This window comes from Mesocricetus auratus, unplaced genomic scaffold (genome assembly GCF_017639785.1).
Source record: "Mesocricetus auratus isolate SY011 unplaced genomic scaffold, BCM_Maur_2.0 Super-Scaffold_100676, whole genome shotgun sequence".
Classification (NCBI taxonomy): Eukaryota; Metazoa; Chordata; class Mammalia; order Rodentia; family Cricetidae; genus Mesocricetus; species Mesocricetus auratus.
The window spans coordinates 162,184,878-162,209,162 of record NW_024429266.1 but is presented as its reverse complement, the minus strand read 5'-3'; the positions used below and the strand labels follow the sequence as shown (position 1 = coordinate 162,209,162).

The 24,285-nt window shown below is 43.2% G+C and overlaps 1 protein-coding gene across 1 annotated transcript in view; it reads left to right on the top strand.

Annotated features, from left to right (window-relative positions):
- The window catches only part of Pdzrn3 (PDZ domain containing ring finger 3), a 226,564-nt gene that overhangs the window by 14,535 nt on the left and 187,744 nt on the right, over positions 1-24,285 (top strand). Inside the window, exons 2-3 of the mRNA XM_005071214.4 lie at positions 659-745; positions 7,732-7,839. Coding sequence (XP_005071271.1) covers positions 659-745; positions 7,732-7,839 — 195 coding nt within the window. The remainder of the gene's footprint in view (positions 1-658; positions 746-7,731; positions 7,840-24,285) is intronic.

Genomic DNA, 24,285 nt, shown 5'->3' with positions numbered 1-24,285 from the left:
TACCATGCACTCTCCCCGAGTCTCCCAAACAGAGACGACTATTGACAGGCCATTGCATGTGCTCACATTTCCGAGAGGCTTGCCATTTGACCCTTTCGTGACATGACATGAATGCTGTCCTTGAGACGCATAGAGAAACAAACAAGAGAGTGGCTGTCTAGACAGCCAGCATCTAGCAGGTCACTCAAAAGAAGGCTGCATCAGGAAACCAAGGAATCATTAGACACCTCCAGACATTCTTTGGTGGTCATCTCAGGCTGAGACATCCCAGGCATGTCTGCAAGGTCCTAAAGGCAGGGCTGAATTTCAGGTTGGGTTCTAGAATTTTCCTTGGCTGAACTTCTCAAGAGATAAAGGTTTATAAAAACAATTAGCTTGGGGCTGGTGAGGTGGCTCAGCAGTTAAGAGCACTGACTGTTCTTCCAGAGGACCTGGGTTCAATTCCCAGCACCTGCTTGGCAGCTCACAATTGTCTGCAACTCTAATTCCAGGGGATCTGGTATCTTTACCCCAATGCACATAAAATAAAAGTTAAATAAATTTTAAAAAACCACAAACAATTAGCTCAGTAACCCCAAGTTCCTTTTATAAGAAAAAAAAAACTACCCTCAATTTCCTGTTTGTAAATCAACATTTCAACTGATTTGTTGTCTTGCAGGGTGAAGAGACCAAAAGCCTGACTCTTGTCCTGCATCGGGACTCTGGATCCCTGGGGTTCAATATTATTGGCGGCCGGCCCTGTGTGGTATGTTAATTGCTAAACTATCTTTTCTTTTTCTCTATGGAGGCTGGAAGGGAGGTTGAGGTCTGGGGGTGAAGGCTGGACACTGGCTAGCTTCATTCTGCTGTCTGTCTTCAGTTTGTTGTGTGTCTGATGTTTCACACACAGGGCTGTTCGTATTAGTCAGTATCACTTACCTGATGTGTCACTCTTGTTTGACAGCATTGGCCTAGTAGTACCTCCCTTTCACACTATTGACCTCTTGGGTAGCCTCACTGATTGTGTAGCAGAAGGGCTGAGTGAAGTTTTGTGATATGTATGTATCTAAAAATGGGTAACAAGTTACCTCCCAGTTGAGCTGGATCATAGGCTACCATGTGGAACTAACACTCTGAACTCCACATTGCCCATGGAGAAGGTTCCATCTCATCCTGTTTTCTTAGCAGGGCAACTCTTTGGCCACCCCACCCCTCAGTGGCCCCTCCTCTATACAGAAGAGACCAAATTCCCCTCTGTCAGCTTAGCTTCAAAGAGAATGTCTGCAGGAGGAGTTCTGTGGGATAGCAAGGGATGTTTTCGGGGCTCTCATCATTCCAAGAGAATTAGCTGAGTGTCTGCTGTTGCTTTTCTCTTTCTAGCACTGACTGTTTCCCTGATTGCCAGCTAAAAATAGCTCAAGAAAACAAGATTTGCTCATTCAACAAATATACAGTAAACAACAGTTATTTGCTAGGGATGGATAAGTCCAATAAAGTCCAAGGAGCTTGGAGCCCTGTAGTTACAGAGTGTGCTTGCTGGGTGGGGGTTTTGTCAGGCACAGAACAAGCCCATGTGTGAACTATAGACTAGGGAAAGTGTAACGGAAAAGAGAAACGAAGGAAAACAGCAAAGGACTTCACCAATGGTGGTAGTCAGGAAAGCCTAGGGAAGATGGTTGCCAGCCCTGTAGAGACGGGTGATACCCCCCACCCCAGCCCTTCCGGAGCTCATATCTCCATGGAGAGACTGATGGGGTAGGAAAGAACCACCACTAGAGGTTCCCTGAAGGGGAAAGAATTCAAGACAAGGGCCACTGAACTGAGTTCTGAAAGATGGATAGAACTCGCTCCATCAAAGGGGCATTGAAGTTTAGAGGCAGGCTCTTGCTATGAATCCACTCGCAGACCTAGATCATAAGATCCACTTGTCCCAGCCTCCTGATTGCTGGCTTTCTACACAAGCATCTCTGTGCCCAGGTTCATGATCTGTGTTTATCTCCACACACATGCATCCCTCCCCCATACCCCCACACAGGGACACACACACACACACACACACACACACACACACACACACACACACACACACACACACTTTTTTGGTAATATTTAAAGGTCACTAAGATAGAAAACAGTTGATTTGGATTGGGGATAGGGTGGGAGGCTTGGGGGGATGGTGGGGGGTGCAGGAGGAGGGGAGGGAGAGGGAACTGGGATTGACATGTGAAGCACGCTATTTAAAATTAAAGTAATAAAAAAAGTTTAAAAAAAAAAGAAAACGAAGGACCAATAAAACAGTGGATTTGGCAGTGCTCACAAGACTTAGAGTAGGGACGGGTAGCATTTGGGGCAACTAGACATAATCAAATGATTAGAGTTGAAGGATATGCAGAGAAATGATCAAAATGAGATGCAGTCAGCACTGGGTCTGGACTCTGAAGTAATGTGGGCAGTGACTCACCGCACTGTGTTTTTACTCAAGGGGAGTGACATGAGATTTATGGTGGAATTCCTATAGCTTTCAGCCAAAACCACAATTTCAAAAACAAAGTTTTGTTTTTAAAAACTGACAGCTTTGTCATAAATGATATGTAGTAGATAAAATGATGAACGTCATCTGTCTGAGGCAACATTTTAAATGTTGGGTGGGGGCAGCAGCCCTTCCCACATTACCAAACCAGGGAAACGAGCTCACAATCTCCCATCATCTTTGTGGAAATCTTACCAAACTGGAGATGGTGTGAGGCTGGCTGGCCCTTTTCTGTTTTCCCTCTTATAGCTGCTAATGACCCCAGGCTGTGTGTCACCAGGTTGTTCTGATCTAGTCCCTTGAAGCCACCTTTGGGAAGGGGGAGGGAAACAGCCGAACCTCAGTATGTAAGCCTTTGACCTCAGCTACCAACAAAGAGGGCTTTGGGCATGTGCCAACTTATAAAAAGGCCTGTTTGTAACTGGGGTGGGGGGAGTATTGCTCAGTGCTAGAGCCCGTGGCCAGCATGCACAGCACCCTAAAGGAAAAGACAAAGCAAAGAAAGCATGTAAGCTACTTAGCACAGCGAATAGATGGGATTCCCTTTAATTGCATTTGTGGTGATGGGCCCCCTCTGCCCACCTTCTGCTGTCAGTTTTAAAACAACCTCTGTAAAGTCAGATCCACTTCCCTAACTAGATGTTTCAGAAACTTCTACAGCGGACAGAGCCTGAACTAGGAAGACCTTTTCTCTGCCCCAGGTGGAACCACATCAAAGCCCAATGTTTACAAAATCCTGGTGTGGCAAGGTGCTTCTGTGGCTGGTGATTGCTGAGAAACCTATTAGGCTGAGTTCAGGAGGCTTCTTAGCAGGCTCACTCTAGGAGAGGTGAAGGGTCATGCTTACTCCCTGGGAAGATGGTTTCAGCTTTTCAAAAGGAGGGGGGTCCACTTCTTTTCCTTTTAAAAAGTTGGACAGAGAAACCCTGTCTTGAAAAACCAAAATAATAATAATAATAATAATAATAATAATAATAAATAAATAAATTTAAAAAACAGTTGATTTAAAATCAAGCCCGACCTGAATGTGTAACCTTCCTAAGAGTTCTCTGTGGATTTGGTCTTTAACTAAAGCTATGCGTGGAGAACTGAGTAGAGGGCTTAGTGGGTACAGTGTCTGCTATGCAAGCATGAAGACTGGAGTGCGATCCCCAGAACCCACATAAAAAGCCAGAGGGTGTAGCCATCATGCTGGAAAGTGGGCAGAGACAGGGGGATGCTAGGTAATGTCCAGATCAGCCAGTTTATCTCAAATGGCAAACTAGGGTTCATTGAGAGACTGCCTTAAAAAAAGAAAAAGATTTTGCTGCTGAGCCTGATGGCCTGACTTTGGTGAGACACTACTCCCTCAAGCTGTCCTCTGACCTCCACATTCACATCCATATAAAATAAATATGGAAAGCTGGGGTTTGTTTTTTTTTGTTTGTTTGTTTGTTTGTGGGCTTTTTGTTTGGTTTTGGTTTTTTGAGACAGGGTTTTGCTTTGGAGGCTGTCCTGGAACTCGCTCTGTAGACCAGACTAGCCTCAAACTCACAGAGATCCACCTGCCTCTGTTTCCTGAGTGCTGGGATTAAAGGCGTGCACCACCAGCGCCCAGCTAACTGTATGCTCATCTGTTGCCTTACACACACATACAGAGAGAGAGAGAGAGAGAGAGAGAGAGAGAGAGAGAGAGAGAGAGAGAGAGAGAAGGAGGGAGGGAGGAAGGGAGGAGCTGGAGCACACACACAGGAGCACAGAAATATAAACCACACATACCAAACAGCAGAAACTGGAGGAGAGTTCTATTCTGTATGGATGTGTTTACTCTAGTATTGGTTATAAGTTTCCTGATTAGCAAAAATATATATATATCAACATCTAAATGTATTCTGCATTTCACTGGGGTTTCTGGCAGATCTCTGGTACACAGGAAAAAGCTGAGCTGAATTCCAGGCACAGTGGCACAAGTCCTTAATCCCAGCGCTTGGGAGACAGAGTCAGGCAGATCTGAGTTTGAGATGAGCCTGGTCTACAGAGTGAGTTTCAGGTGAACCAGAGCTGAGCAACCAGGCATACACATTATCAGGTCTTGAAGTAGAAAGCAATGTAAATGATGAGTGTGTTTCTCAAGGAATTCCCATAAGCTGCTTGGTTGGCCTATGAAATAGCCCAGTCCAGGGACTCTGACATCAGGACTGTCATTGCACAAGGCTATATACAATGCTGTCAGCCAAAGCACATCACTAATTTATCAGTTCTTATGTCCCCTAAGAAGTCTTAGCTGGTCAGGTGTTTCCTGTCACTTAGGTGTGGGGCAAGTGTATTTTATATCTGGCTACTCCTGGAATAAAAGCAACCCTTCTTGTTTTTCCTTGACTGAAGACAATAAAACAAATCCCATGGTATATTAGTTCACCTTGATAAATAGATCTGACTTGGAGTATGTTAGGGGAGGAGCCAGACAGACTTAGCAAGAAGACAGGTACCCAAGAGAAAATGTGCCTGTCAGGAATGGACTCCAACTGCGCACACGTGCGTGCGTGCGTGTGTGCGTGCGTGGGTGCGTGCATGGGTGCATGTGTGTGCGTGTGTGTGTTCAGAGGTTCTAGGGTATTGAACTCAGGTCCTCATGCTTGTAAGGCAACTGTTTTCCCAAATGACATATCACAATAGCTTTCTCTTTGTATTTTCTGCATCCTCGCCTCACCCTTCACTGCCATCTTACACTAATTCTGGTGTTGGGTCTTGCTTGTTCCTGTCAGATTTTTACTTGAACTTTCTTGCATCCCTTTATAATAATTATTTAGACATAGTGTAGTATTTTGCAGAGCAAACCAAAGCTCAAAGTCCATCCCGCATCTCTTCTCTGGCCATGAAATGTAAAGTGGGGAACCAAAGGTATGAGATGTATCAGCATCTCCTCTATGGAAAATCCAGCTTACTTATAAACCTTTGGCTGTCCAGTGAGACTCTTCAGCTACCTTAATTAGAATGTCATGTAGATGAGATGCTGGACCTCTGCATCCCTCACTGGGAAAGAGTACTGCCTTTGAAGATCTAGCCTCTATGAACTAATGCTGTTTTTCAGCTATGTGCATTTAGCCTTTCTGAATTCAGGCTTTCCTCCTGTGGGATAAACAACAATAGTTCTGTATGCCGTGGTTATCTTGAGGATTAAGGGAAGCATGTGCCTGCTGCTTCACGAATCCTTGGGAAATAGAAACCCTCATGCCTTGTTGTGCTGGCATTTGTGATGCTCATGTAGGAAGCTGGATTGGGATTCAGCTGCTAAGAGGGAAAGGATACTTGTAACATCTTAGCCGGTAAAGAGTTAGTGTGGACTGAGTGACGAGTTGGTAAGCTGTGATGCCTGTTGAAGAGAACTAACATCATGCGGCACCCATGTCAATGCTGACCCATCTTCTAAGAAAGCATTGATGGAACTTGGGTGGCGCTTAGAGATACGTCTGTCACATGCCAGGGGTTGAGAATGGGTAAATATTTCATGCTCATGTTAACTTGGTGTTTTTTCTTTGTTCTGGTGTATGTAATGAGAGAGAGAGAGAGAGAGAGAGAGAGAGAGAGAGAGGAACAGACAGTGAGTGTGTATGTGTGTATATAAAGAGAGAGGGAGAGGTGGAGATAAAGTTAGAGAGAGACAGAAAAAGATTCGTAGAGAGAAATAGATGGAGAGATACAAGAGGCATAGAAACAGATGGAGAGTAAGAGCCAGTGGGGGAGGGCGGGGAGGGGAGGGAAGGAGGGCCTTATTGGAAGGGAGAGAGGTGTGGAGCGCATTCCTTGCCTTAGTTGTTTTTCTTGAGAACAGTCTTCCTCCCTCCCCCTTTCACTTTCCCTCTACTCCCCTCTCGTCATCTCTCTCTCCTGTTTGGAGAGGAAAATGTCATATTTTCATAATTGTTTTGGGCCATGGTATTTTTATATATTTATAGAGAAAGCATTATTAAAATAGATCTTCTGGCATTATGGGAAGGAATTTAGTATGGCGCTGGTTTGGAGTTCTCTGGAGTGTCCTTGCTTCCTTTTCAAGTCATCTTGTTTTATTGGCCTTTTGGGTAAGATCAAGTATATTATCAGATGCTTTTGTTTGGAAACAGCATGTGCATATGCCATGTAATTTAAAACCCCATCTGTTAATCACTAGAACTTTCTAAACACTTGGAAAGGACTCGTGGCAGTGCTGTGTAGAAAGAAGTTCAGGAGCAAGCTGGGGCCAGAGTGAGCAGTCGGATCCTTTTCTAGTTAGGGGAAAGGGAGGACTTGGAGAAATGAGCCGACTTCTTGCTCTTTATTTGTAAATAACTCACTTCATAATTAGATTATTACATAGTTTCTCCGGGAGAAATTCTTTGTATAGGTAACAACTGGGGGGGAGTGTCTAGTAAAATCTTGGGGTAGTCTCTAGAAGTCCAGTAAGCAGTGTTCACCTCTTGTACATATTTGACCCAGTGGTTCAAATTGCTAAGGATTCTACCTTAGGTGTTTGTGAGAAAAGATGTTTCAAACTGTTAAATCTGAGGGGTTATCACACCACCTCATCTGATGGCAAGTGCCGTGAACTCTTCCTAAGCTAGTGTCCTGTTCAGTATGGGGAAATAGGACAGTACTGGGAAGTGTGGCATAGTTGCTCCTAAAAGCAGGAAAGAAAAGAGACATGGAGGAAGAGGAAGAGAGAAAAGAGGAAGGGGGGGAGGTTGGGGAGACAAGAAAGGAAGGGATTGAAGAATGGAGGGAAGACAAGAAGGATGGGAAGAGGAGGTAGGGGTGACAGACAGAAAGAAAAGGTAATGGAACGGAAAGTGGGGGGGGGAGGAAAGGGAAATTAAAAGAAAAAAATACAGCCAGGGGCAAAAGCGTGGGCTTGGTGTGACCCTGCTTATGTACATGAAGGGGGACAGACTCGTGTTGAGGAAGGTTATGTGTTAAAGTATGTTGGACAGAATGCACACGCCGAAATAGATGCCTCGCGGAGGAGGAGGATGGCTGCTCAAAGATAGCACACTCCTCCCATCATCTGACTCTGGCTCCAGTTTGGAATATTTTTACAGTACATATGAGCCAGTTTCGGTTTAAAACAGAAATTAAAGAAACCAAACAGCTTTTACCGTTAACACTGCTTCTGACAAACTGGGGTCGCAGAGGGCAAAGTTGTTTTTTATTTTTTTTTTTATACCAGCTTCCATGCCTAGCATTCATGCCTGTGTTTTCTTAACCCAAAGGACAATCAAGATGGATCCTCCAGTGAAGGAATCTTTGTATCCAAAATAGTTGACAGTGGGCCCGCAGCCAAGGAAGGAGGCCTGCAAATTCATGACAGGATTATTGAGGTATGTGAACACTGGCTGGTGTCTGAATAGACTGCCTGCCATCCACCTTTGCCTGGCCTTGCAGAGGGATGTCTAGGGGCTGGGGTTAGAGTGCCTCATGTGGAGACGGGTGGGCAGCAGTATTCTTTGCTGGTGGTGTGTAACCTGATCCGGTGTTGATTGCCTTGGTGTGAAGTTTTGTTCAGCAAGGAGAGGCTGGATTTGGAGGGGGCATGTTTACAATTTGGCTCTTTCCAAGGGGACCTCCATCTGTTTGCTATGCCTCTGTTCTAGCTCTGTGCAAAACAACCATCGGTGGGTTTGCACGCTAGTTAGAAACAGATGATCAGCCCCCCGCTGGACGAATAGGGGCGCTGTGCATACTGGGTGCGAGTGTGTCAGCCCCAAAGTCATCCTCTTTTCCTTGTGCTCACAGCACAGCGCAGCCTCCACACAGGCATTGTTTGTGCGCCCTCACATTCCCCTCTTGGCTGTCTGCCTGAGGTCTGTTAGACTACTGGATTGCCTGGAGACATGCAGGTCCAAGTGGACGTCAGGATCCTCTCCCTTCATACCCGTCTATTCATTCCCAGTCACTGTGTAGCACGTTTGGAGCTTTTCACCGGTAAATCTCGCAGCAACACCATACAGCACTTTGGGAGGTAGGGTAGCGCATGATAGGGTTCTAGGATGCCGATAGGTAGCCGATGGCTTCTCACCTCATTGTATGGGCTCTTGTTACCAAGTGTGAAAGACCCAACTTCCTTTGGGAGCTGTTTCGGACCATTCGGGTTTCTCATTTAGTGAGTATTTCTGGGAACTAGATTGTTCAATCTCCTTTCTAGAGAAAAGTAAATATGAGATTCCAAGGTGACCTACTAGGTGTCACAGGCAGCACATCCATGGTCATGTCTATTGTCATAGTCAACAATAGGAAGCCAGAAAACTAGCACAACTACCAGAGGAGTTTGCTGTCCCAGACACCTGTATTTCCTGGGCATTTTTATGTTAAACCATAAGTGAGTTTACATCACCCATGGGCATGTGACCACAGGCTTCTTCTTAAGGCACAACATGCAAAGAAGATGGAGAGCAGAATTCTCAGTGTTCCTATTGAGTGAACCAATTGAGTGTAGTGTGATTTCCTTCTGGGTAATTTTATGTCTTCTGGGGGATAGAATTAATAAAAAATATAGTTGAATCTTCCTGGGTAAACTAAGTACCTGAGTTATAACTGAGAGTAAAAGCCATGTGGTCTCTGATGTATTCAAAGGGTACTTGATTTTATCTTAAGGATACTATCAATGTTGTTATACTGCATTTGACCTTCAAAAGAGTTCTGAACTTGGAGTTAAACCTTATGCTTTGGACTTTCCAGCCTAGAGTAGTGGATTTTCCCTTACAGCAGCTAGCTTGGGCAGCAGAGCTCAAATGCATTACCATAGCTTTTGAAAGCCAATACATTTTCTGAGGCTATTGTTCAAAAAGATAAGTACAGCCTGTGTTGCCAAGGCGTCAGTGGGACAGCCGCTTTCTCCAAGTCACGGAATTTCATTGCTCTTAAGTTTTGCAAATGAGAAATCTCCAGCTGCGCAGGATTTTCTCTTGGCAGAGAACGATCTGTGTTTGAAATGTTCAGTACGGTTCCTGGTAAGTCACACTCCCACTTTGGACAGTATGTAAAATATTAATCATGCCCCAGTGTAGTGTTGAGACATAAAGGAGGGAGATCCCGATAGAGAGCCGCCACATGCATAATCACAACTGACACAGTGTGCCCTTCTCTGCTGAGTTCTAATCTCTCCTGACATGATACAGTGATTCTCATGACTGCAGATACGTTTTCTGGTTCACCTCATTTGTGTCAGGGTTTATTACCTAGGGCCATGAGTCTGATAGCACTGTGTGTGTGTGTGTGTGTGTGTGTGTGTGTGTGTGTGTGTGTGTGCTCATGGGAAGAGTTAGGCTTCCTGTTTTCCCACCCTAAATCTCCTGTTTTCAAGGCAGTGAGCAGCTAGTAGCAGAACCTCGCTGGGGGAACTTTAGTTCTTTCAAGAGGCTACTGATATTAAATCCACAGACAAATGCAACCTCATGCATACTGAAGGGTGAGTCTGCATTGTTCTCTGTCTGGAGTCTGTTTCGGGAACCGGAGCAGTGTCCTCATCCATGTACAGTCAGATCTGCCCTCTTTCCCCAACATCACCTTTCATAAAAATTGAAGTGAAGTCAATGTTGTCAGGAAGTAAAAGCCACAGAACTATGTGTGCACACTCTCACTGAGACTTGGAAAATGGTAGACCATAGTGTAAAAGTGAATGGAAGATTCTCTGTAATAGTGAGTTGCTACATGAGTACCCGGGCACAGCAACTTTCGAAGACGCGGTGGTGCTGGCAGAAGCTGTGCCCTGTGTAGGCGTGATGTGCCATGCCAGCTGAAGGGCACTGGTTACCATTACTGTGAAGGAACTGCCATGGTGTTGAATAGGCTACAGTCAAGCTGCTCGGGGACAGAGCTATCGGCACCCTTCTCTTCTCAGACTGCCTGGGTGACAGTCCCCAAAGGGATCCTTGCCCTTGTGCTGCCAAGGCCTGGTGGGGAAGTTGGAGCTGTGGATGTTGGGCTCCTTGCATTAAATGCCCTCCCAGAACATGTGTCAGAAGCACTTGCTGTCTGCTAACACCCTGTGTCCTCTATTGGCCTGCATATATATGTATATATTACCATCCTCTCTCACCTCTGCCCCAGAGACACAGGAAGCTCTTGCCTGTGGTTTCTGATTTTTTTTTTTTTTGTCCTTCCTACTCCTCCACCTCCTAGCCTCCTGGGACTTTGTCTACTCTTGAGTCTTCCTTGAATTGCATATAAACTTGCTTTTATTAGGAGGCATTTCTCTGTATGTCTTATCTCTTACGAAACTCTAACTTCCCCAGTGGTTTCATTTTGCTGCCTCTGAGCTAGTTTTTTGTTTTGTTTTGTTTTGTTGTTGTTTTTATTGTCTGGTAAAGATGATGTAAGACTCCTGTACCTTAAAATTCCCAACGTTCTCAAAGGAACAGTCTGATGTGGTTATATAAGAAAGAGCAAAAGTTGAAAAATCACATAATATCAATATTAACCTCAAAAATCCCTCAGGGGTGTGCCAGGCAGGATATAAACCATCTTTCTGCAGTCCAGCCAACACTGGGCCACCTCCCTGTTACCACAGAACGTGGCAGAATGGAGAGCCTGGCAAGCTCACTTTAGAGGCTTGTGCTTATGCATTCTCTGTCTCCTCTTTCTCTCTCTCTCTCTCTCTCTCTCTCTCTCTCTCTCTCTCTCTCTCTCTCTCTCTCTCTCTGTCTCTCTCTCTCTCACACACGTGTGTATCTATCTCATAAATACATAAGTATTTTATATCTATCTATAGATATAGATAGATAATGGATGAGTGGATGGATGATAGATATATAGTTATGTCTTGAAGCTTTTATGAATTGGAGGGCTGAGTTCAATCTACTGTTGGCTAGGGCTTGTAACAAGTGGTGATAAAAGCCTTCAGCAATTGTGTGGTTGAAATTGCTTTCTGTTCAAGCCATCAAATGTGATTCTGTGGGTGTAGAGACAGTGGCATCAGCCCTTCAATTCCCAGAATTCATAAACGCATGTTCATCTCAAAAGTGTTCTGACTGGGAGACCTGAGAGTTGTAGTCAGGAGCTCTGGAGTCCCAAAAGGTGTGGTGCAAACCACTCCTCCTCTGCCTTTGTGTATTCTGCTTGTGTTGGTCTGTCATTGCTAATGAGGTTGGGTTGAAAGACAAGCAGAGCTGGGCAGTGGTGGCACAGGCCTTTAATATCAGCACTTAGGAGGCAGAGACAAGTGGAGGCCAGCCTGGTCTACAGAGCTAGTTCCAGGACAGCTAGGCCTGCTACATAGAAAAAAAAAATATTGCCAGGCTATTAGATTGCAGAGCCAGGATTCTTATAGGAAGGATAATATTCTGAGACCAGCGGAAGTGGCAGAATGGAGTATGAGGCAACATGATGGAGTGTTCTTTTTCTCTTTTCTTTAAGGTCTGGAGGACGTCAGACTCATAGGCACAAATGCCTGTGCTTTCTTTACCTAGATATCAGCATCTCCATTTACTTCCTTCTTTTGCTGACTCCATTTTTTCATCCTTGCTTATTTGGGTATGAGGGGCCTCCTTTATGCAGTAGCAGAGCATCAGTCTCATAAATGCATCAATATTTTTTATATTTATTTGTGTGTCCGTGAGGATATTTGTGTGTGCGTGCACGTGTGTGCCACAGTGCATGTGTGGATATCAGAGAACAACTTTTCAGAGGGAGTTCTCCTTCCACCATGAAGGGTTTCCCAGGTTGCTACGCTTGGCAGAAAGTACCTGTCTCTGCTGAGCCATCTTCAAGCCCCCGCATCCTACCTCACACCACGTATGCAGCGTGGTAGTCTAAACCAGGAAATGAACAATGGCACAGTACCATCACCTCCAGGATTGATTCACATTTTGTTACTACTTTCTACAATGTTCTTTACAGGGTAAGAAAGTCCCCTGTGGTATTACTTACATTTCTTATTGCTTCAACAAAATATAGCTCAGAAGAAATTTAATGAAGGGTTTGCTTTGCTTAGCGTGTAGGGGCACAGTCATCATAGTGAGGTAGGCATGGTGGCAGGAGGCTGAGGCCACTGGTCACATGGCATCCACAGTCAGGAAATGCTGTTGTTAACTTACTTTCTCCTTATAATTCAGGACAGGACCCCAGCCAATAGAATGATACCATGACCCCAGCCAATAGAATAGAGTGGTGCCACGACCCCCAGTCAGTAGAATGATGTAGGATGGACCTTCCTGCCTCAGTTAATCTCTGGGAATGTTGAGTGGACAGAATTAACCATCATACCTGCCGTTGATTTCATTCACCTTTAGTATTCCTTGGCCTTAGAATAACTTTTTTTATCCTCTATACCAAAATATTTTCTTGCATAATTATATTCTTTATTTTTCCCTTGGGAAAGAAAGAATACTTAAAGTCTACTCTTGCAAATCAAATTGTGTTTGGTATGTTTAATTTTTACAATTTTTTATTTTTTAATTAAAAAAAGACAGAATTTTTTCATAGAAAATATTTTGATTAGGATACTCTTCCCTCAACTCCTCCAAGGTCCTCCCTACCCAAATAGGCATTTAAGGAAAAAAAAAAGGAAGGAAGGAAAGAAGGAAGGAAGGAAAAAAAGTAACAAAATACGAACAAGCAAATTTGAATAGAACAAAACAAGAAAAATTAACATAAAATAAAGAGACAAAGACAAAGCAAAGGAAACACATATAGACATACACACACGTGGCACACACAGAAATCTCCTGAAACAACAGAAGGAAATATGTATCTTTCTTGGCCCATGATATAAGAGTTGACATATCCACTTGTCTTTGCATTGGTCATGTTAATTTAAACTCCTAGTCTTTGGGCACATGTTTCTTTGTCACTAATAATTATCTCTGTAATACTCTGCAACTTGTCTCTGTAATTAATAGTGTCATGCAGAAAGACCCTTGAAGGCTGTGTACATATTCTGCCCATTTCCAAGATGTCACACACTGCTTTATTTTTTATTCATTAGTGGGTTTTGGTTGAATTTATTATTATTGATGGTTGACACATGGTGGTTGTCTACAAGCCCCACTCTGAATTTGTATTACTTGGCCTTCCACTGTAAGAAGGGGCATTCTTTTCTCTATTTAGTCTACCCATTTGTCTGTCTGTTTCAATGGGGTCTCATGCATCTTTACAATTTGATGGTCTCATGACTGGTTCGGGCCAGATGTAGCTTTTATAAACTTTAAGATTCTGACTCTTTGACATGTTCCTATCATGTGTGAGCATTTATCCACCTTAGGCTTTCCTTGATCAGTTATTGCAATCTGAAATTTCTAACCAGAATATAGGTACCCATTATTCTAGACTCTCACTATGATTCCCTATTTATTTATTACTTTTTTATTTCATGGTGATGGGAATTGAACCTAGGGTCTTATACCTCTTTAATAAATGTTCTGCCTGTAGACTTTTAAAAAATTGATTTGACATTCTGACACACATATGTAACGCAGTCTGAGAACTTCACATCCACCTCTTCCTTCTTCCTCCCACTCCTGTTATGCCCACCCCAATCCATTCCCACATCCATGTCGTTTTGTTTTGTTTTGTAACCCACTGAGTTCAACTGGAGTTGTTTGTGGGACCATGGGTTTGTAATTATCTGTTGGTTCCTGGTGGGCTCATCAATCTGCCCTCTTATATTTTACTTTATGATAGGGTATGATTAAGTTGCTGAGACTGGTTTTAAACTTTTCCTTCCTTGGCATCCCAGGTAACTGGTCCAGCTGGTGGGAGTTTTCATCATTTCCAGTCATCCTTAGTTGACAGAGTTTTTTTTTTTTTTTTTTTTTGGTTTTTCGAGACAGGGTTTCTCTGTGGCTTTGGAGGCTGTCCTGGAACTCACTCTGTAGACCAGGCTGGCCTCGAACTCACAGAGATCCGCCTGCCTCTGCCTCCCGAGTGCTGGGATTAAAGGCGTGTGCCACCAACGCCCGGCTTTTTTTTTTTTTTGAGTTTTTTTTTTCTTAAAAAGTCTCTGTGTATATGCAAACACACAGATACACCAGCTAGTCACTGAGTTCTGCTTCTGTATTTATCCATATGCATGTCTTGAAAACCATGCTGACGTCAGTAAGCCTAATCTTAGCCCAAGTCCATGTGGTTGATTTATTCTTTCTCTGCATAGATCTTCAGTTCTGGGGTAAGAACTTTTGAACATGGTGAGCAGTGCATTTTTTCCTTTGAATTAAACCTCTCCTCTTTGTTTCGATATTACCAGTGATGAAAAGTCCTTAAAGTCTTTCCATTTAGTTTTATTTTAGTGAAGAAAAATACTCTGTGACCTAAATAGCCCTTTTGATTATACTATTCATTAGAGGAGTGAGAAAAGTCGGATATTTCTTACACAAGAGCATACAGCAAGCATCATGGCTAAACAGACACAAACATAGATGATCTGGTTTTAGGTAATGTCAGAAATAAAGCCATAGAGCTAACTATTCTGTCCCACAGTGACAGATCCCCACTAAACAAATTCAACAAGGGAGTCTGGAAAATTCAGTGAGTTAGTCATTTTAAAAAGTAAAAACTGGGGAGGGAGAGAGAGCTCAGCCTGTAAAGCATGCTCCATGCTGTGCTAACATGGGGACCCATTCCCTAGAAACCACCAACAAAGCTGGACATAGTGGTGGGCACATACAATCAGAGTACTAAGGAGCTGGAGACAGAAGGATTCTTGGAGTTCACTGGGTATGTAGTCTCGTCTAACCACAAGCAGCAGGAAAATGAGAGACCCTGCTGCAAAACACACACACACACACACACACACACACACACACACACACACCTGCATATCCATAAACATAAAAACTACCCAAATATGGTGGTACCTGCCAGAAATCCAGAGTTCAGGAGGCTAAAGCAGGTAGACTATGAGTTAAAAGACAACTTGGACTACAGAATAAGATCCCACATGCAAACAAGCAAAATAAGCAGAACTCACTTGTACAACTTGGAGACCTTTATCCCTTTGTTATCCACATAGTCTATTTTGATGAAAGATAAATGGTATAGCCCATCCTATGTTCAGAAGACTCTCTGCCAGCTGCAGAGCAGGTATGGTCCAAGGACCAGCGGTTACTATTCCAGATGTTTCCAGAAGGTCAACCTTGGAACTTAATCTCATACACTGGCTTCTGCTGGTGGACAGTGACATTTGTGGATAGGATTATGAGTAGAAGAATCCCAAATCTATGCATGACTGAGTGTGTATGGGTGTGGTGATCGTTCAGCAATGTCGGCCACGTGTGTGAAGGAGTCAGGTAAACTTTGGCAGCGTGTTTTCTGTTTCTGCAGAGGCTGTCCTAAATGATGTTTTTTTTTTTGGACCTCTGTGCAGCCATTTGTAAGTGATGACTATCCCTTCCTTGTCGTTATACTCAATGATAATAATAAAAAAAGACCGTTGTTTGATTTCCAGGTGTAAAACAGAGAGGCACATATACAGCACCCCTTTTCCCTTGTAGCCTCCACATCAACACCTTTACACCTACACTGCAGCAATAAACCACCCTAAGAAGTTTGTATAACACTTTTACAAAATGTAATTGATCTCTTAGCATCAGAAGGGACGCAATGGGGCAGGAAGAGCCCTGAGACTTCAGTCAGGGTATGTAGGCTTGAAGCTCTGCCCACTGTCTCTCTGCAGTTTGCAGTCTTCATTGCTGGTCCTCTGTTTCTTTCATGTTGAGGATGGGACATGCACATACTACCTGCCATGCTGCCTGAGCAGGTCAGGGAGATGGCGCAGGACAAAAGATTCTTGCTATCCAAAACAAATGAGATGTATTATTCCAGATTAATATTTTGGTATGAGGTATATGAATTTATACCAATGTTAAATATAGGACTTAACTAAAACATACCTTGGTCTATTTTCCTCTATGTATTTAAGCAGGAACATGGTGCTACTATTGGACTGTGGAGAAAACCCTGAAATATTTTAGAGAGATTCCTTTTCTAAAATCAACATGTGACCAGTTAAAACTAAATAGTCCTCCTTTATTCTGCAGTTTCCCTTTAGACAGTGTTGCATGGTACCCTGTCTGAGGATGCATTGAACTCTTTGTTCCAGTCTCTGTCCTTCAGTATGTACTACTGTTGTTATCATTTTCTCATTATTTTGCTTCTAGATGAATGTCCTTGAGCATATAGCATTTCATGCCAGCATGTTAACAAGCATAAAATGTGAAAATGTACATGTGGTATGGAGCAGTTATTTATTTTAAGACATTTATGAAACTTAGCTTCTGCAAAGGAGAAGCAGTCTGAGCTAATAAACAGCTCTCCATCAATACAGGTATTTTGTGGAGGCATCATAGGAAGCTTAAAATATTTAAAACCATATTTTGTGAAGCCAAATTCTCTGAAGTATTCCTGCTCATATAATACAGAAAATAGTACAAGTAAAGGAATGGCATAATAGAAGTTTCTCTTTCATTTTATCACAGATAGATGTAACTTGCTTTAACTTGCTCCTGCTCATGTATTTCCTCGTATTTTTTTAACCACTCAGATTGGAGGTGGGGGGTTGGTTCAAAGGTAGAGCACACGGCCACTGTGATAGTTCATCTGCATTGTCAATATGGTTGGATTTGGAATCACCTAGGAGACACACTTCTCAGTGTGTCTTTGTGACTTTGCAGAGAGATTGAACTGAGGAGGGAAGGTCTACCCTGAATATAGGTGACATTAGCCCACAGGATTGAGGGAGGACAAATAAAAGGGGAAGGGGGAAAGCTGCCTGGGTGCTGGTACTACCCCTCCTTACCTTCTTCCTGGTCCTCCAAGAGGTGAAGAGCTCCAGCCACGTGCTCCCACTACCAGGAATCCCACTCTGCTTTCTCCACTATGATGGGCATGCTGTTTCAATGTGTGGGACCAAACAACCTCTTCTTCCCAGCCACTGTTTTTGTCAGGAGTTTGGTCACTTTGAAAAGCAATGCAGTTAGCATGCACTGGACCTTCCAGAATAAAAGATGAATGTTTGCTTGTCAAAGCTCGTAACACACACATCACATGTGGAGATGGATGGATGTCCATCTCAGGCTGAAACTCTGAAGTCTGGGTGCCTGCTGGACGCTTCTCTCTCCCATCCTGTGCCCATTAATCAGTTTGCTTCCTGGAGACAAGGTGTGCTTCCCGTGAAGTTCTGACTCAGTGCCTCTTATTCATATATTAATAAGATGTAATTAGATCCCAAGGCAGATTCAAAACTAAGAGTAAATCAGAAGTTATTAGTGTCCAATTAAATTTCTCAAATGAATATTGGGCTCAAGAATTAAATCTTAGATAATTTCCTAAGGACAAAAATACGGTACAGCAAACCATTGATGACAATACAGATAAAATACCTTTTATATTTAGTCACCTTCTTTACATATGATAGCTATATATTTATCTTCAAGTATGGAGGCTTTGAGAACAGTAACCCACATGTGTTCATTAAAAAGTTAAGGTTTTAAAAGTGTTACTGCCTTTTAAATTTATTTACATATTTGTGTGTGTGCATATGTAAATCACAGTACATGTGTAAAGGTCAGAGGACAACTTTGAGTGGTCATTTCTGTCATGCCATATCAGTTCCAGGAGTTGAAATCAGGTCATCAGGCTTGGTAGCATGTGCCCTACCCGCCAAATTAAGTTTTTAGGGTGTGTGTGTGTGTGTGTATGTGTGTGTGTGTGTGCGCGCACACACATATGTATGGTGCTGATGGCGGGGGAGAGTTACAGACATTGGTATTAGATCAGTGTTTAGATGGTCACACTTAGAGTGCTGGGGGAGCTTCTTCAAAGCACTAGATAGACACGCTTTTAAAAGCTAAAGCTAAGCATGGTGCGATAGAGCAGGGTTGTCTGATGTGGATAGTGAGAAGGTAATATTGACAATCAGAGCTGTCCATGGGAATTGCAATTAGGAAGAATTAGAACATAGTAGCAGCTGCCAACACTGAGCTGAAGTTATGCCACTTTCCTTGGGCACACTGAGCACCCGCCCCAGGGTGGTAGCTGACAGCACGGTTCTTCTAATGAAGATTAATGATTCCTGTGAGCTGTACAGGGATAGGCAGCTGGTATAGAGTCAGTCCACCATGCTGAGTGCCACTCTGCTCAGTGAAGACCTCTGATTTTGATCCTTTCTCTGTCTGTTTTGATAGTGACTGGACGTTGTGAAGGCCAGTCTGCTGTTTTCTCCTGATGCCCATACACCATGCTGCTTTTCTGGATTTTTCAATCCTCTTATATTTCTGTCTTTCATCACTTTTATTTGAGAGGCAAGAGCTAGAGGGGCTTGGATTTCACTTTCTCTCCCTTTAAAAGAAAAATCCTTTAAAATATTGCTAAGTATATCTTATGATTTACTATTGGAGGAACTTAAGTGAGATAGAATTTATGTCTATGTCACTAATCAAAAGAGGAATTTTGTTCTTATCCTAGAACAATTGTAGCTTGGAAGTGTATGTCTGCAAACATGTTGGTTTCTGAATTCATTAGCTTAATATATCTAACCTGCATTCTCTCAAAATATTATAAAATATGTAGAGATGGGTTATTTATTGCTTTCTCTGGTTGGGACTTGTGTAATCTCCATGACATGAGTTGTTAGGATAACATCAGAAAAGCGTTTATTCCTTTGTGGGCTTAGCATTGAGTTCCATGTGATGGGAGACAGGCCTGGATGTATAAGGTCTCAGCTGTGGGATGTTTATTCGTGAGAGGAGTTCAGTTTATATCCACAGAGAAGACAGGTGACCACAAAGCCACTGAAAGGCTTTTTAATGGATAGTGATGAAGAACCATAGACTCTCGAGTAGATGAGCTTTTAAAGTAGAATTCTACTATTTGCTGTCTTTAGGCCTGTACTAGCTCCTGTGGCCATCTCTGCCCTTTTACTTCTGCAAAATACGGCTTCTTTAAGAAAGAAAATACTACATGTGTCTAAAGACTGTAATTTGGGCCCCAGAAGAAATGCTAGCCAGGTTTTTTCCTGTAGGTCTTTGAGGCCAGCTGGAGGGGCCTTCCAGCAAGCCGGCGCTTTGATGGTGGTTTTTGTGGCACCATTTCATAAACCTGAAATTACAGTTGTGAATCGACTGTTTTAATTTGTTTTACATTTCTTGTTTGAAATCAGTGACCTTCTGAATCTGGATTGAATAAGAGCTGTCACTTCCTCAGGCCATATAAATGACGATAATTGATCAATCAGAAGTAATTCTTAATTTACTTTTTAGTGTGAACAACATGGTAATTCATCACACATGTGCCTATTTAAGTGTTCTAAAAATAAAGGAAAACAGTTGTGTGTTCAATATCAGCTATTTTGAAAGTGCCAGAGCAGATCAGGCTCTCCCTTTATAGATGACTCATGAGGGATATTGGTTTTGTTTTTTGTTTGTCTGTTTGCTTGTTTTTTGATTCTGAGAAGTAGGACTGCGGAGATAGATGGTCAGCATTTAGAGCACTTGCCTTATGAGTCTGAGGACTAGAGTTCAGGTCCCCAGAACCTGTATAAATGCCAGGTGGGTTTGGTAACATGCCTGTAATTCTAGGAAGGTAGAGAGGGGATTCCTGGAACAAGCAGGCCAACTAGACTAGCCTGTATTGGCAAATTCTGGCTCATGTGTGAGAGAGACCCTGCTTCAGTGAGTAAGTTGGAGAGTGATTGAGAAAGACTTCTGATGTCATCCTCAGGCCTCCCCTCATTTATACAGACATACCTGCACATGAATATGCATATATGGGAACATTTATACACTCTTGGCCTGTGCATACACATATGGGAACATACATACCCTCTTGACAATAATGCAATTTGCCAATGTAGAAAATGTGAAAAATACAAGAAAAATGAAAACAGCGATACTTGCTGACATGAAGACTTGTTTTGACAAAAAGGCTTTTGGGTTGATTGCTTCAAAACGGGTACAGTGGCCAACAGACAGACTCTGACAGGTCATGGAAATTGCACATGGAACACAGCTTTGCCCTGTTTGAAACTCTTAACTGAAGTGAAATAGAAGACAATAGGATTAAGTCAGATTTTGTGGCAACATACTTATTAGGTTCCTGATTCTTTCTGTCATTCTTGGAAATACCTGTACCACTCAGGGCACATATAAGAAGGTTTAATGAAGTAATACTGACATGTGATGGTGCCTCCAGTAAAATTTGCTGGCATTTGTAAAGTGAAGAAGACAAAGATGTTGAGTGAAAGAAAATCCTTCCTATTAGTATGGAAATCTTGAAACCTCTGTGTACTCTCAATTTCCTTGCTATTAATTTTTTTTCTCTTCTCTTGCTTGGCACTGGGGATGCATGCCTTTAATCCCAGCACATAGGAGGCAAAGGTAGGCGGATCTCTGTAAGCTTGAGGTCAGCCTGATCTACAGAGTGAGTTCCAGGACAGCCAGGGTTACACAGAGACACCTTGTCTCCAAAAACCAAAACAAAACACAACCCCTCACACACACACAAAAAGAAATATTTTTTTGAGAAGTGTGTAAAAAGTGCTCCTTCCTCCGTTCATTTGAAAGCTGTAGTAATGCTACTGGAGTCACTGAGGAGGAGAGATGCAAAAATGTAGACTCTGCTAGAATCTCAGAGAAATCTCACCTGGATCTTAGTATTTTCCATTTTGTTCACATTCCAATCCTTACCTCAGCAGCTTCTTGCCAAACATATGCTTGTGTTTGGGCAAATAAGTTTTTCTTGATTGGTTGGAGTTAGAAAGTTTATAAAAAGTAGATGCGTCAGAGTGGGGCTGTAGTAGAGTGGTAGAGTTCTTGCCTACCATGCATAAGGCCCTCGGTTCAATCCCTACTACAGGGAGGTGGGGAGAGTGTGACTTTCTGTGACGATGCAGGTGGCTCAGTGGTCAGATTTCCATACCTTTGCACATGTGCCTTGTTTTGGCTTTCACATGAGCAGCTTGTGTGGCTCATTCTGTGTGATCACCTATCAGAGACCTGTGAGGATCTGGATGACATTGAGATGCTGAACGTAGTATATGCTTAGCAAGTTGTGTTCAATCTAATGTCAGAAATGGAAGGAGACCATTTGGGGCAGGCAGTATTGTGTAAGATGGTGGCAAGGAAGTCTGTGTTTTAACAAGAAGACTCCATTGCCTGTGAACTAATCATGAGGAAGTTGAGTTTAATTTGCCTGACATGCTAATAACTCGGAAGTGAAATACAAAAGGGCCTCAGACTTACAAGATTTAACAGCATGTATTAGTGATTACACTGAGTCAAAGCAGGAGAAGAAAGGAGGAAGTTGCTGCTTTTATTGAAACAGTATTTTCCTGTTCTTCCTTTGTTTGAAAGTTAAATCCATATTAAGTGTTTGCTATGGGGCTTTTTTTTTTGCCACGGTTAAAATACTAAAGGCATTTAGAAACATGAATGTAGCATTGGCTGTAATACACCCCTAGTTATGAGTGATCCTTTAGAACTTAATTAAGATTCAAGAGGAGAGAAATCTAGCCAGACACGGTGGCCCATCCAGAAGGTAGAGGGGAAAAGAGTGCCAGCATAGACTATAGAATGCACTGGACAGTGGAGGGAGGGAGAGAGAAGAGAGAAGGGAGGGACTAAAGGGGAGAGGGGAAGAGGGAGGGGGGATTGCGCCTTTGTCAGTGACAAGCATTCATTTCGAGTCAGCTGTTTTCAGTTTGTTGGCATGGTGTATGTGAGAAGTATAGGGGTGTGAAAGTAGTACTGTACCGTCATCAGAGATTACGGACCATTACACCAGGAAGACTGCAAAAAATAAAGAAGAAAAAGCTTGGTTCTCTTCCTCTCTTCCTCTGTGGAGTGGGGTAAGAGTGGGAACCCACCTTAGCCCAGGGAAGATGACTGAGTGAGGAGCGGTTAGTTATCTTTACTGACTCTTTCCACAAACCAGCAAACTATCCCATGTCAGATAGTAATATACCTACTACCTGCTCATTTTTGGTTATCTACATCACCTGTTTTGCTAATACTTAACATTTTTCTTAAAGCAACATTCTTTTGGCTTAAATTTGTTTTCAAAGGAAATTAAGGCAGTATCTAAGTAGAAAGCTTTTTTTACCTTCTATAAATAAAAGACAATAATAAAAATAAAAACGGAAAAGCAGATATCTGAAAGATAACGTTGCCTGCTGAGGACTGTGGTCCTCGTGCCTTGATTTTCTTCTGTTGGAGAGCAAATGAATTTTGTGGGGTTAGAAGTGAGGATGCCCTTCCCCTATAATGAGATTGATGACTACCTTAATTGGCATCTGAGAGCCTTCATCCAGTAGCTGATCGAAGCAGAAACAGACACCTACAGCTAGGCACTGAGCCATACTCCCAGAATCCAGTTGTAGAGAGGGAGGTGGGATGAGCAAATGAGCCAAGACCATGCTGGAGGAACCCACAGAAACAGTTGACCTGACCTAGTGAAAGCTGGGGAATCAGCATTGGACCGAACCAAGCCCTCTGAATGTGGGTGCCGGCTAGGAGCCCAGGGCAGTCTGTGGAACCTCTAACAGTGGAGCCAGTGTTTATCCCTAGTCCACAAATGGACTTTGGGAGCCCATTTCCTATGGAGGGATACTATTGCAGCCTAGATACATGAAAGAGAGCCTAGGCCCTCCCTCAAATGATGTGAGGGACTTTGATGATCCCTTGTGGAAGACCTCACTATCCTTGGGGAGTGGTAGGGGGTGGGTTGGGGTGGTCGGTGGGGCCATGGGATGATGGGAGGGCTAGGTGATGGGGGATTGACATATACAATAAGATTGTTTCTAAAATTAAAAAAAGGATGGCGATGGGGAGCTTTTGCTGTGAGGACTTAATTGGGCGCATCTTTTAGGTGATGGTTTGAGGTGGTGAAGCTGCACAGTTGCACTGAGGTGTGGCATTGGGGGTCAGCTCACTGTCTGAAATGTGTCAGTTCTTCCTGAAACATGACACTGTGAACGCAGAGCTTCACGCCCGGCTTGTCCACTGGACATACAGCCAAGCTGTTTGGAGACAGGTAGAGGAACGACTTGATCATTGTCTCAGTCAAAGTCTTTAGTGTCATATCCCTCAGGCAGCTAAGCAATGTGGAGCTGTATGAGTGTCCAGGGCTCCCTGGCTCTGTCTTGTTGGTTGCCACCATGTAGCAGTCTGAACTGAAAGCTTTGTGCAGACGTTGATTTCTCTGGTTGAGGATGATCCATATGAGAATCCACTACAGAGAGGAAGAGTCCCACCACTGCTGAGGACTTCCAGACACATAGACTGGAGAGATGGTTCAGTGTCCAAGAGCACTTGCTGCTCTTCCAGAGGACCTGGGTTCTGGGTTCCCTTCCCAGCACCCACATCGGACAGCTCACAACCAGCTGTAACTCCAGTTCCAGGAGGATCCTACACTATCTGCTGGACTCCACAGACATACTGTATCCCTACAGATGAGCAGGATGCAGAAAGGGAAATACTGGTGTCATAAGCCAGACATCAAAATTTCTCCTGTCAAGTTTTATTGTTGTTTAAACTAGATTTACATTATTTTTTTAACTTATGTGGAGTGTAGGTGTACATAAATATGTGTGATACATGTTTATGTGTGTTTACAGGGGCACATACCTCTGCATGTATGTCAGGAGTCCGGCTCTAGCACTTGCCATCATATTCCCTGAACCTGTAGCTATGCTGGCAGCTAGTAAATCCTGGGGTCCTGTTGTTAATGCCCCTCAGTGCTAGAGTTCCAGGCACTTGTCATTATGCCTGGCTTTTTACTTGGGTGCTCATGCTTACTCAGCAAATGCTCTTACTGCTGAGTTATCTCCCCCGGTCAGT